At 38.4% G+C, this 14,823-nt stretch overlaps 1 protein-coding gene across 2 annotated transcripts in view; it reads right to left on the bottom strand.

Annotated features, from left to right (window-relative positions):
• The window catches only part of cgnl1 (cingulin-like 1), a 238,340-nt gene that overhangs the window by 186,268 nt on the left and 37,249 nt on the right, over positions 1-14,823 (bottom strand). The window contains exons 15-19 of one of the 2 annotated variants that reach the window (XR_007898753.1): positions 12,110-12,193; positions 11,833-11,957; positions 11,628-11,736; positions 10,347-10,510; positions 6,899-8,133 (exon numbers count right to left, since the gene is read on the bottom strand). Coding sequence is in view for 1 of the 2 variants with exons in the window: in XM_051712876.1 (XP_051568836.1) it covers positions 7,983-8,133; positions 10,347-10,510; positions 11,628-11,736; positions 11,833-11,957; positions 12,110-12,193 (633 nt within the window). In the remaining variant the exon portion in view is untranslated. Of the gene's footprint in view, positions 1-5,689; positions 8,134-10,346; positions 10,511-11,627; positions 11,737-11,832; positions 11,958-12,109; positions 12,194-14,823 lie in introns of those variants that run through there. The other variant, XM_051712876.1, reaches the window with a different exon arrangement.

Below are 14,823 nucleotides of genomic sequence, written 5' to 3'. Positions count from 1 at the left end.
AGTTCTATTAAAGCAGATTAGAACCCGGAACTTCTTATACTAGAGACAAAAACATTACCATGAGCTCAATCAGTCACTCTGGCTAAAGATTACTGGCATTTGTATTTATCCATTGAATAACAAAATCCCAGTACTGACAGTGTTAGATGTACAGATCATTTAATTAGTTATGTGAAATATTCATTGCAGCACTTGAATTGGTCATCAAGAATGACTATTTATCAAAAGATTATTTGACATGATCTGCACATAACTTAATTAATATTCATGTGTTTCAACACTTCGTGACATCATCCATCAGCCACCCATCATGAAAATCAGCACACATATTTTTCTTTCAGCTATGTACGAGAATTAACAACATCCGAGTGTGTGATGCAACTATCCTATTGTGCCCCTTAGGTGGAGTCAATAATATTATAATTATGAGTCCCGATTGAGCACATAAATGACCAGGTGAAGTCCTATTTACAAGTGAGAAACTTGGACTTCTAGATGATACCCGAGTTGCAGAGTAGTGACGTAAAAAGGGCGTGCTGATATGATAGATAATTAAGTTATTTCAATTTCAGTGCTTTATTTTAATAATATCAATATGTTATATATGGCAGTCAACTAATGACTTAAACTTCACTGTTTGTTTTAAGAAAATAAATTAATAATTTGTTAGATACCATGCGTTAATAAATCACATAGGTTGTGTAAAAGTAATGCAGGAGTGTTCAGCTGCATATTCACTGGTGCAACTGGTACAAAAAAGAGCTTTTGCTGTCATTCATTGTGTATTGTTTACGTTTGGCGTCTACCATATTTTGTTTCCCACTTGAATGCGTGACATGTCGTAACAATGAATGCTCAAATCAGAGGTAGGAGCTTCCCAGGTCCACTTGAAGGAATCATATGATTCCAGTATAAATACATATATGCTGCCAACATGTATACAGATGGGACTTATGTGCCACCTTTGCTCTATAAAACCAACCCTAATAGGCAATTCTAACCAGAATATCATTGGCTCTAGACACCATGAGGGGGGCCTCTGCATAAGGCCGGGACCCTCCCACACGCAGTGAGTTTGAGACTTTACTATTCTGAATTTATACAGTTCTTGGTAATACAGTTTTTACTAAATTTGAGAATCAATTGATTTTTAACTCAAAATGGATCAACTTCAACAACACTGTTGTTGTGAACCAACAGTAAGCCAGTTTGAAAAGGTAGCTTAAGGGTATTTGAGAGGATAAAGCAAAAGTTATAAAGGATAAATAAAGGTACACCCATCTTAAGTAAGAAGAAAGCAATGAGCACTGCACAAATATCTCTCCCAGAAGCATAGTTCACAGAGAATGCCAAGAACTTGCAGAATCCGAATTGCAGATAGGTGAATAGGTGAAATTGTACAACAAGGGTGCATAAAAACCAAATAAAGAGAATAACCGTGAAAGCCACAGACAGACAGAAAGGAAGAAAGGAAGGGCAAGAGAAAGTCCTGTACTCCTACTGTTTACTCTTTCTTTGTGGCTCTCAAATCACAATGAGGATGAAGACGTCCCCCAGAATGAGCAAACAGTGGTGTGAATAGACCAGTTTGCAATACAAAACGAGTAACAGAAAAGAGCCACAGTGGCCACACAACTTCCTTTCCTCTGTCTTCATTCAGATCAGTGATGGACAAACATCTGATAAGAGATTGTTTGTTAGGGGCACACCATTAGGACTTCATTAGCTTGCTAACACCACATCATCCTAAATCAAGAAGAACTAACCCTGTATATATATATGTCTATGAATTATTGGTGTTTACAAAGGCAAGCATCACTATTGTTGCTATGAACTAGTGCTGTGAATCGATTAAAACATTTTAACTAATTAATTACACAGTTTTCTGTGATTAATCGCGATTAATCATGGCACATTATACAACAAACATTAAAAATATATAATCATAACTATATTTACTTTATACTTTGACCTAAAGAACTTGCAAGAAATTGATGATAGTCATTAAAGTGGATTTCATGTACCATACACATTTCATTCAAAACAACAGTCCAAATGAATTATTTTCATATTTGTTTACGATCACATAAGGGAACATGCCTAATTCACAGTGGCGCCATCTTTGATTTTTGACGGGAATGAAAACGAGGCTGTGAGCGATAGATTTACCGTCTCTTCAATGACATGCACTGTATAAGGCTATCAAAAAGCTCCCAGATCACATCTCATTTTCCACAACTTACTTTGTCTAGAGCTTTTTGTCTACGAAATTTCTTGGAAAGATATTTTTTCAATGTTTCATCAGCAGAACGATCCAAAAACACTTTATACAACTGTACAACCCATTGAAGAGAATGTACGTCTATCCCTCACAGCCTCATAGTCATTCCCGTCAAAAATCAAAGATAGTGCTGTGAATGAGGTCAATTGATAATAACTGAAGCGAATCAAGCAAGAATATACAGTATATGTGATTTGTTTTTTTTTATTGCCATGGAAGCCTTGAATATGGAAGTATATTAATGACAAATGTCTTTGAAAATAAAAAAAACACCGAATTGCACTAATTAAAAAAATACATGCATTGTTTTAACATGGCTTGCATTTTTTGGGGATTCAATTTCATATGGTTGTGTGGTGCGTGTAACGCTTTACAGTTTATTATTCACACCATACCAATCCAAATGCAAAAATAGAAAAATTTGCGTTGTGGGCTGTACCATTAGCACAGGGGTGTGGGTTAGGGAACAGACTGCATGTACATTGAGGAGTAGTTTAAAAGCCTCGCCCTGGGGTCGACAACCGAAGGCACATGTGCCACCTTTGCTACGCGGAGGGGCTGGCATGCGGTTGTGACGCTCCTGTTCTACCCGCTCTGTACGAGAGTCGAACCGGCGTCTTCGGCATGGGAGGCGGATGCGCTAACAAGGAGGCTAACGGCTACAGCCTCTAGTGTACCTCTTGAGGTCAGGAGAGTGAGGTTTATACACATTGCACAGCTATCTATCAGCTGGCCACCATTACACTCATCCCCCTAAACCTCACTCCCATCTGGGTCACGGCACCACTGTGATGCTCCTGTTCTACCCGCGCCGTACGGGACTCGAACCGATGTCTCCGGCATGGGAGGCAGGTGTGCTAACAAAGAGGCTAAAGGCTACATCCTCTAGTGGCAGTCGCTAGTGCACCTCTTGAGGTCAGGAGAGTGAGGTTTATACACATTGCACAGCTATCTATCAGCTGGCCACCGTTACACTCACCCCCCTAAACCTCACTCCCATCCGGGTCACGGCACCATTGTGACGGCTTGTTCTACCTGCTCCGTACGGGACTCAAACCGGCGTCAAAGGCATGGGAGGCGGGTGCGCTAACAAAGAGGCTAAAGGCTACAGCCTCTAGCGGCAGTCGCTAATGCACCTCTTGAGGTCAGGAGAGTGAAGTTTATACACATTGCACAGCTATCTATTAGCCACCGTTACACGGGCAATAGCAAGAGAGTAGACAAACAATTTTCGCAGCCCACTGAGCACCAACATGGTGCCAAGCATCTTTGATATTTATATTAGTCACTGTCACTATGGTTACAGCTGTCAGAATACGGGCTTGACTTCGGTTGTTCATTCATACAGACCATATTCAAGCTGCTACTATAAGCTGTTATATGAGCAGGGCATTTCAAGACTCACACCTGTTGCATCCCCCAAAAATGCAAGCCCTGTAAATGCAATGCATTTATTTTCCAATTCAGTTCAGTGGACTTTTGATTCAAACAGATTTGTCATTAATATACTTCCATAGGAATTGGAACACACCTACATGTCGATGATCAAATGAGTGGGGGGAAACACTCACACACACACACACACACACACACAGAGACAGAGAGAGAGAGAGAGAGAGAGAGAGAGAGAGAGTGAGAGAGAGAGAGAGAGAGAGAGAGAGAGAGAGAGAGAGAGAGTACTCTGAAGGTGTGAAATCAAGTCATATCCAAGAACGAGAATATCATAGAGACTTGGGCTGAGATCTTCAGATGTGACTCCTCACATTTTCTATGAAAAATATAAACATCTAATTTAATTACAAAATGCAAACACATCTGTTTGTGACATTGCAACTTATTTGCCTCTTTGAGTAAGTACCTAATTTATACTACTGATTAATGTCCAGTAGCTAAGGTCATGTTGAGATCAGCAAGGTTGTGAACTCACAAGCCTGCATTCAGTTATTGCCATCACAAGGTTTACGTTTTCAAACGAGCGGTACCAACCATTGGCCGGTAGAGGGCAGTAGAGAGCTGTAAATCTCCAAACCTGACCAAGAACTGGTTCAAAAAGTACCTTGCAAGAATTAGAAATATTTAAAAACAGAGTATAAAATGTGTGTTATTTAACACATTATAAATAAGTGTTACAACTGTCCCGGGTCAGTGTTACAACAGTTTCCGGCATGGGGGACAGTAATAACAAATGTACTCCTTGTCTTCACACATGAATTGTGGTAAATAGGAACAATGTATGCAGGTTTTTGACATTTATTTTGTTGGGAGACATATAAAAGCATCTTGTGTGAAATAAATGGCATATTTATATTGGTCAGTGTGAGAGAAAAAATGGCAAATTTATTCTGGTCAGTATTTGTGCAGTAAAGCAAAAAGTGTTACAGCTGTACTTGGCCCAACCTATGTGAGGAGTGGGTTTGGAATTTCAGGAATGAATGTTCACTGCAGCCCCCATGTCAGCCCCACCCTGATAAGTGAGAGGCTGTTGCCAAGAACCGCTGCTCAGCAGGCTCAGTGATGCTCTCCTTATATTGGGAGGTTGGTTAGTTTTGTGCTCCATCAATTAAGTTCAGACCTGAAGATAATAGCCTAGAGGATTTGTTGAGGGGCTCCAGTACTCAGCTGTGAAGGCATATGGAGAAGACAGTCACAGCACACACCCAGCTTTCCACATGCAGTCAGTCCTCTCAATCAGACACTCCACTTCTTCTCTTCCTCTTGTAGTGTCATGTGGACTGGCCAGACATAGGATTTAGAGTAAAGAAATTATAAAAACATACAAACACGCAGAAAGCATCTCAAAAATGAGAACTAGTATTGAAATAGCAACACACACAACAGAGATGCGGAGGGAATACAAGAGACAAGACACCATGGAGGAAACAGTGCAAGACACTCATGCTTTTAATGATTTCTGCACAATGCAGAGTTCTCACGGTCATGGAACCCTGGAAATACTAGGGAGTTTTAAAATGATGATTTCCAGACCAGGGAAAAGTTGTGGGAATACAGTCAAATTCTTGAAAAAGTAATGGAAGACTTGAACTCAAGCCAGTATGATCACATCTGTCTGTTGAGGGTCTTACTGGACACATTTGTACACTAATAAGTGTAATTGTTTAAATTTATCAATTAAAAAAAATAAATACCCATTGAGAGATTGATACCTGACATACTAATTGAAATCTGGTCAGCAATTATTTAAAAAAAAAAAATCCTTATTCAGTCATCATGGATGACTGGAAAGGTCATGGAAATTCATTGGTCAAAAAGTGTGGAAATCTTGACATCAATATCACTGCTGATATTACATTCCTCCCAGTAGATTTTGAATCATAAACCATCTCAACAAATTGACAAATAAAAAATCAAGGAACAGAAAGCAGACACATGACACCACAAGGTGCATCATGAGATTAACAGTGGACTTTATTTCTATTTTGTTTGTTTTCAGGTTTTTACATACTGTAGATGTGTACAGAGAGGTAGAGGCAGGATTCTTTTAACAACCTTAAAAAAAAAAAAGATGCACTAATGACTAACTGAACTTTTGTCGCATTAAACAATATTTAAGCACCGAACACACAAAGGGCTCACTTTAATATACAGTGCAAATCATCACAGTGTAGTCCGAAAGGGTGATTGTCAGTTCAGTAATATACAAGCTTTGCATAAGTTAGGACATCTCTTCCCACTCTGAAACAACAGGCACAAATGCTTTTACATATACAGTATGCAAATACAGGGTACATTCGTATGGACAGGAAGGTGTGTTAAAACCGGTTATAACGTTTTTCTATAATACAACAGGCTAATGCAGTTTTATTCATAACACTGTTTTGTGTTTCAGAGAGGACGAAAAATCCTGGTAACATAAATGTCAATACAGTGTAACACACTTGCGGCCAAATGTTTGGAATAATGTACAGATTTTACTCTTATGGGAAGAAATTGGTACTTTTATTCACCAAAGTGACATTCAACTGATCACAATGTATAGTCAGGACATTAATAACGTGAACAATTACTGTTACAATTTGAAAAAAATGTTCAGAACTTCTTAAACTACTTCAAAGAGTTCTCATCAAAAAATCCTCCATGTGCAGCAATGACAGCTTTGCAGATTCTTGGCATTCTAGCTGTCAGTTTGTCCAGATACTCAGGTGACATTTCAACCCACACTTCCTGTAGCACTTGCCATAGATGTGTCTTGTCGGACACTTCTCACGCACCTTACAGTCTAGCTGATCCCACAAAAGCTCACTGGGGTTAAGATCCATAACACTCTTTTCCAATTATCTGTTGTCCAATGTCTGTGTTTCTTTGCCCACTCTAACCTTTTCTTTTTGTTTTTCTGTTTCAAAAGTGGCTTTTTCTTTGCAATTCTTCCCATAAGGCCTGCACCCCTGAGTCTTCTCTTTACTGTTGTACATGAAACTGGTGTTAAGCGAGTAGAATTCAATGAAGCTGTCAGCTGAGGACATGTGAGGCGTCTATTTCTCAAACTAGAGACTCGGATGTACTTATCCTCTTGTTTAGTTGTACATCTGGGCCTTCCACATCTCTTTCTGTCCTTGTTAGAGACAGTTGTCCTTTGTCTTTGAAGACTGTAGTGTACACCTTTGTATGAAATCTTCAGTTTTTCTGGCAATTTCAAGCACTGTATAGCCTTCATTCCTCAAAACAATGATTGACTGATGAGTTTCTAGAGAAAGCTGTTTCTTTTTTTGCCATTTTTGACCTAATATTGACCTTAAGACATGCCAGTGTATTGCATACTGTGGCAACTCAAAATCAAAGACAATGTTAAGCTTCATTTAATGAACCAAATAGCTTTCAGCAGTGTTTGATATAATGGCAAGTGATTTTCTAGTACCAAATTAGTAATTTAGCATGATTACTCAAGGAGAAGGTGTTGGAGTGATGGCTGCTGTCTAGATTTGATCAAAAATGACTTTATTTAAATAGTGATGGTGTTGTTTTTAACATCAGTAATGTCCTGACTATACTTTGTGATCAGTTGAATGCCACTTTGGTGAATTAAAGTACCAATTTCTTTCCGAAACATTTGGCTGCCAGTGTGTGCCTGTGGTAAAGATTGTTGCAGACAGAGAATCTGTACACAAAGTGCTTGTGTCTGGTATAATGCTGAAAATGAGCTGAAATAGAAACAAATGCGGCATCATATGAAAATTTTAAACGAAGTAAAATTAAATCTGCTTGTTCGTTAAGTGAAAAAATGTTGGTCATCACGCTATGTTTTTTAATATAAATTGTCCCTCATACATATTTCCCTTAATATGTATTGTCTTTAAGTCTGTCAGTCCTTCGCATGGTTAAATGATGTAAATTGGTAGTTAAATGAAATGGAATTTTTGCATTATTGTAAGGCTGTTTTTATGTCAGTGGATATATTGGAATGGCAGAATATTTAATCGAACAAAATGAAAAAATAAAAATGGACAAACATTGTATTTTGTGCAGATATACAGTGCTATAAAATATCCGCAAGGTTTGAACACATAAAAGATTACTTGTACAAAAAGCTAGCAAAAATATATCTAGGGAGAAAGGCATAAGTATTGGTCCCATGGATACATGAAATTGTGGCAAATTCACAAAAGCAAAGCAGTTCATAACTAAGAGCACAAATATTGCAGGCATTGGCATCTTCATTTATAACTTCCAGTTTGCAGTAGTGTTTTCACAGAGAGAAATTGGAGATGATGGCATCCTGACTGCTGGAACGCTTGTAGCCAGACGAAGAGCTGAAGTAGGTTTCACCATCAGTGCTGATATCATCATCATCATCATCATCATCGACATTCAGGACTGGTGCAGAGCTGCTCTTACGCCTTGTGGGTAAACAGAAAAGAAAAAAGGTATAATTTTCAATATTACATTAGCCTGTCCATTGTATACATCTGTGCAAAAGTTCATGAGGTCAGTAATATTATGTGTTTACTTCATTCATTCAGTGGTAATGGATTTAATTGCTTCAACGTGCATCGTTGTGCTTTCAGTCAAAACCCAGAAAAGCAACAGTGCATTCATATTATCTAGTCCTAAGGCGCTCAATATTCTAATCATTTATCAAACCTCATTGCGCAGTGCTTTGAGTTGACTCTGGATCAGAAGTAATGTTTTAATCGTTTACCTCATCTCACTGCGCAGTGCTCTGAGCTGACTCCAGATCAGAAGTCAAGTTTTAATCGTTTACCTCATCACACTGCGCAGTGCTCTGAGTTGACTCTGGATCAGAAGTAATGTTTTAATCATTTACCTCATCTCACTGCTCTGAGCTGACTCCGGATCAGAAGTAATGCTTTAATCATTTACCTCATCTCACTGCGCAGTGCTCTGAGCTGACTCCGGATCAGAAGTAATGTTTTAATCATTTACCTCATCTCACTGCGCAGTGCTCTGAGCTGACTCCGGATCAGAGGTAAAGTTTTAATCGTTTACCTCATCTCACTGCGCAGTGCTCTGAGCTGACTCTGGATCAGAAGTAATGTTTTAATCATTTACCTCATCTCACTGTGCAGTGCTCTGAGCTGACTCTGGATCAGAGGTAAAGTTTTAATCGTTTACCTCATCTCACTGTGCAGTGCTCTGAGCTGACTCTGGATCAGAGGTAAAGTTTTAATCGTTTACCTCATCTCACTGCGCAGTGCTCTGAGCTGAGTCTGGATCAAAAGTAATGTTTTAATCATTTACCTCATCTCACTGTGCAGTGCTCTGAGCTGACTCTGGATCAGAGGTAAAGTTTTAATCGTTTACCTCATCTCACTGTGCAGTGCTCTGAGCTGACTCTGGATCAGAGGTAAAGTTTTAATCGTTTACCTCATCTCACTGCGCAGTGCTCTGAGCTGACTCTGGATCAGTAGTAATGCTTTAATCGTTTACCTCATCACACTGTGCAGTGCTCTGAGCTGACTCTGGATCAGAAGTAATATTTTAATCGTTTACCTCATCTCACTGCTCTGAGCTGATTCTGGATCAGGAGTAATGTTTTAATCGTTTACCTCATCTCACTGCGCAGTGCTCTGAGCTGACTCTGGATCAGAAGTAATATTTTAATCGTTTACCTCATCTCACTGCTCTGAGCTGACTCTGGATCAGAAGTAATGTTTTAATCATTTACCTCATCTCACTGCTCTGAGCTGATTCTGGATCAGGAGTAATGTTTTAATCATTTACCTCATCTCACTGCACAGTGCTCTGAGCTGACTCTGGATCAGAAGTAATATTTTAATCGTTTACCACATCTCACTGTGCAGTGCTCTGAGCTGACTCTGGATCAGAAGTAATGTTTTAATCGTTTACCTCATCTCACTGCGCAGTGCTCTGAGCTGACTCTGGATCAGAAGTAATGTTTTAATCGTTTACCTCATCTCACTGCACAGTGCTCTGAGCTGACTCTGGATCAGAAGTAATGTTTTAATCGTTTACCTCATCTCACTGCGCAGTGCTCTGAGCTGACTCTGGATCAGAAGTAATATTTTAATCGTTTACCTCATCTCACTGCTCTGAGCTGACTCTGGATCAGAAGTAATGTTTTAATCGTTTACCTCATCTCACTGCGCAGTGCTCTGAGCTGACTCTGGATCAGAAGTAATGTTTTAATCATTTACCACATCTCACTGCGCAGTGCTCTGAGCTGACTCTGGATCAGAAGTAATGTTTTAATCGCTTACCTCATCTCACTGCGCAGTGCTCTGAGCTGACTCTGGATCAGAAGTAATGTTTTAATCGTTTACCTCATCTCACTGCGCAGTGCTCTGAGCTGACTCTGGATCAGAAGTAATATTTTAATCGTTTACCTCATCTCACTGCTCTGAGCTGACTCTGGATCAGAAGTAATGTTTTAATCATTTACCACATCTCACTGCGCAGTGCTCTGAGCTGACTCTGGATCAGAAGTAATGTTTTAATCGTTTACCTCATCTCACTGCGCAGTGCTCTGAGCTGACTCTGGATCAGAAGTAATGTTTTAATCGTTTACCTCATCTCACTGCACAGTGCTTTGAGCTGACTCTGGATCAGGAGTAATGTTTTAATCGTTTACCTCATCTCACTGCGCAGTGCTTTGAGCTGACTCTGGAGCTGTTCGTTGGCCTCCTGCTGCTCCTCTAGGTCTCTCTGCAGTTTCTTCTTGCTGTGCTCCAGTCGGTCGATCTCCTCCTCCGCTTCATCCATCTGCCTTTTCAGAGCCTTCAGACGCAGGTTCAGCTACACGCATACACAGCAGACATCAGACATAATTCAACCAAATCAACAGAATTCAACTACACTGTAAATACTAATAGTTATCTCAAATGAGTTTACTCAACTTACGCTCAATTTTTACTACTCTTACTAGTTTTAATTAAGTTACCGTTACTCTCTAAACCCTAAAGTTGTCATTAATAAAACATTTAAGTGGTCCTAATTAAACAGTACTTGAAATGTCACATTTTTGAATCCTAACTGAAATATATATGTTCTTTAATATTGGCTTTGAGTACTACTAACTCAAAATTATCAAGTTCAAATCTGTGGCTGTTTGGAATACCCATAAGCCTTTGCTCTTGAATAAACTATGTATGTTTGGTAAGAAATCTTATGTAGAAAAATAATAATTGTTAGTTAATGTATATAGTTTAAATTCTTATGACTATTGTTGTTGTTTTATTGTAGCTGGTTGATAGTTTTTTAGACTTGTCTGAAGTCACCATTAGGGTGATTTACTTCTGGTGATCTTGGAGCCTGTTTAACAAATTTAAGCAGTTGTTCTTTAGTCAACTGTACTTTACGAAAGTGCAGATTCAATGTGCACTAAGAAGTACTGAGGAGAATCTAATGTGCCATATGGCTAACTGAGATTTCAGTCATAATTTCCCTTGTGCTTTAACTCAATTTAAATAATTAAATAAAAACAATGATACTTTAAATCACAGATTAGTTAAATTTACTTGTAAATAGTTAACTTTACTTTTTGTAGCTTGGATCTATCACACCTGATATATTAGATTTCAGAAGTAATGTAATCTGGTACAGATTACAAATTACAACTACGTTTTTAATCATTCATTAAAAAAAATATTTTAGATTACACTTTGTAGGTAATCTTATCAGATTAATTGTGGATTACTCAATGCATGTTTGAAAATCTTTCATTTTAAGTGTATTTACACTCTTTTTATTAAACATTAGTAAACATGAAATCAAACAGCAATTTGCTATTTTTCAATCCTTAAAGCATATCACTTAATCCAGATTACATGTAGTTCATAAGTACCCAACACTGGATATATAATTGAGAAGACTGTTAGCTTGGATGTCTATGTGAGATTTTCTGTTTGCTCACCTGATCTTTCTGATCCTGCAGTGAATGCTGCTCTTCATCCACTTGCATTACCATCTCCTTCACCTTGCGCTCTAGCCGACGGTTCGCCAGTTGCAGGTTAGCTCGTTCCCTGCACATACACACACATTAGAGTTAAATATTTTAACTTTCAGAAATCCAGTAATGTCATGTCTTGGATACATAAAGTATTAGTTGCCTAGTTTACCTCTCCTCTCCCTCCAGTCTTTCCTCCAGTTCCAGGATACGGTTCTCCAGCTGGGCCACCAGTCCCTCTTTACTGGGCTTCAGAGATCCCTCCAAATAAGCGACCCTGCTCTTAAGATCCTTATTCTTCACAGAAAATACACAGAACTGGAAGGTGAGTGGATAATTAAATATAGTATAAAAAGTTTTGCTACTGTAGTTTAGATAAGTCAAGAACTTTAAGAGGGGTTAATGGTTGTTATAGGGCATCTATCAGAGTCAGATGGGTCCGTTTTTACCAGTCTGTCCAGGGCGATCTTGTCACACTCTAGGTCCTGTCTACTGGCTCTCTCCTGCATGAGCTCGTTCCTCATCTGCTCCAACTGTCACACAAATCCAACACAAATATTAAATGGCAAACCTCCCTAACACAACACGAACAACAGCAAAACATCCTCTACACACCAAACAAGAAACATCCCAGTTGTTTCACACCACTGGTTAAGAAGCCCAACTGAAGGCCACATTATTAATGATTTGCTGATATTTAGTTTTACCTTTCTAAAGAACATTTGTCTGATGAAGGCCTTAGAGTTAAAAATGTTGTAGTTGTTGAATAAAATTTGGAGCAATACCATTAGTGTGTGGACAAGTTAGCGGTATTGTGTCCTGCACCTTTATACAACTTGAGTTGGATGTGTACACTTTTCTTACATTATTTCTCATGGACATTAGCCTTTCCAAGCTGCAAGTTCACAGATAGCAAACCTATCAAAAATTTAAGTAATGTAGTCACAATGCTGTAAATCCTCTGTCACAATATTGTTATATTTAACTAAAGGAATAGGCAGGTACACTTCTCTCTAAATGATCAACTTATCTTTCATGCAAAAACTTTTTTTTTTCATTTCCATACATATTTTACAGGTGTGCTCAAAATAGCTTTTTGTTTTTGTTTCGCTGGTAGTAATCTTTGACTTGTACTGACACCTGCTGGTGTGGATGCAGCATCATGCAAAAAAAAAAAAAAAAAAAAAAAAAAAAAAAAAAGCCACTGTAGAATTGTGCTATTATTCGCAGTCAGCCATGATTCGTTAATTCCGTGAGTGAAGTGTCCAATAATAGAGTGCATCAGTGCCCACCCGCCCACTTTTTCCTGTTATTTTTTCATAGGGATTTCATATATTCCTTCATAAAAATTTTAAAGCCATGAACCAAACCAATCAGCTCCGAGGTGAATCAATACAAACTTTTATTTGGAGCATAGAAGTATATGAAAACTGAATTAAAAGACAAAAGGTGGATGAACTACAATTTTATGAAGCACTACGGATGACATAATCGAATTAAAACAATTAAAGAATACAAAACTATTACAAAGTACAGAAACAATACATTTTAATTTTATTGTAAAATATTCAGATATTTGCAAATATACAAGTAGTATGTGAGTGTAGGGAGATTCGATTGCGTTAATCACACTGCATCATGAGTGTGGGCAGTCACTTCAAAGCTTTTTTGGCACGCGTTGTTTGCTGTGATTCTCTAATTGGTAGATTTCCCCCTCAGGATCATGAATAGTGTAGTTCTTAATGGAATATTCTGGGTTCAATACAAGTTAAGCTCAATCAACAGCATTTGTGGCATAATGTTGATTACCACAAAAAATTATTTTGACTCATCCCTCCTTTTTCTTTTTAAATAAAGCAAAAATCGAAGTTAGAATGAGGCACTTACAATGGAAGTGAATGGGGCCAATTTTTTGAGGATTTAAAAGGCAAAAATGTGAAGCTTTTAATTTTATAAAAACACACATTAATTCTTCTGTTAAAACTCATGTATTAATTGAGCTAAAAAGTTGTTTAAATAGATATTTTTACAGTCATTTTAGGGTTTGTTGACATTACATCGTCACGGCAATGAAGTTGTAAAACTGGCTGTAACTTTACACAGAAAAGTACGTGATTTTATCACACTAAAATCATGTTAACACACATATTGTTTATGTCTTGTGGTTATACTTTTAAAACAGTGAGTATTTTAACGTTTACAGATTGGCCCCATTCACTTCCTTTGTAAGTGCCTCACTGTAACCCAGATTGTTTTCTTCTTTTTTTTTTTTTTTTAAAGAAAAAGAGGTACAAGTCAAATACATTTTTGTGGTAATCAACATTATGTCACAATTGCTGTCGATTGAGCTTAACTTGTATTGAACCCGGATTATTCCTTTAACCAGCACCTTCGCTACAAATCACGATAAAAAGTTTAAATACCGACTTCAACAGAAGCATATCCCATTGATTAACAACCTCGGAGCTCATGTCAGGTCTGTCTTTAAATGTTTACAGGTTATCGATAAAAGTAAACTTGACTATGGAGAAAACAAATAGGATTTTTACTTCCAGAACCAGACTGTTGTGCTGTATAGGTGGTTACTAACATAAAATCAGTAGTATCTGTACATAATTTAAAGCATTTTTAAAAAAGTACTATTCATTTTTTAAGGGGTAAAATTTTAATGAGTACAAAATTACTGAGAAGTTAGCAACTAAGCCCTACTCAAGAACAAAGAGATACTCGCTTCAAGACTTCAGAGAGAAAGAAAAGGATAAACTTGAAAAGGAGAAAAAGAAAGCGATCGATGGAAAGAAGATGGCTCTTTTTGTCTGGTGCCAGGCGTTAAGAGTGGATGATATTTTATGCCAATTAGCATGTGACAGTGGGGCTCATGGATGAGGAATGGGCTGTGTGTGCCGCTCTACCCTGCAGGGCGCTGCGTCAGCAGAGCAGAAAACACACTGAAACTAATCAAAGCAAGAGAACGAGCAAGAGAGAGAGAGTAACACACAGACAGAGAGAGATAAAGAGCGGGAGATTACTCTCATTTAGACAGCCACTCCTGCACCTGCTGCCATGGATGCAGGTGCGCCCATCCTGACACCCCACATCCACCCAATCCACCCCCGTCTCCGCAGAGCCCTCTACTGTTTCCACAGAAACTCACCTCTGCCTT

Source organism: Myxocyprinus asiaticus, chromosome 2, assembly GCF_019703515.2.
Source record: "Myxocyprinus asiaticus isolate MX2 ecotype Aquarium Trade chromosome 2, UBuf_Myxa_2, whole genome shotgun sequence".
Lineage (NCBI taxonomy): Eukaryota > Metazoa > Chordata > Actinopteri > Cypriniformes > Catostomidae > Myxocyprinus > Myxocyprinus asiaticus.
Note: the sequence above shows the minus strand (reverse complement) of the source record. Positions and strands in the feature narration are given on the sequence as shown.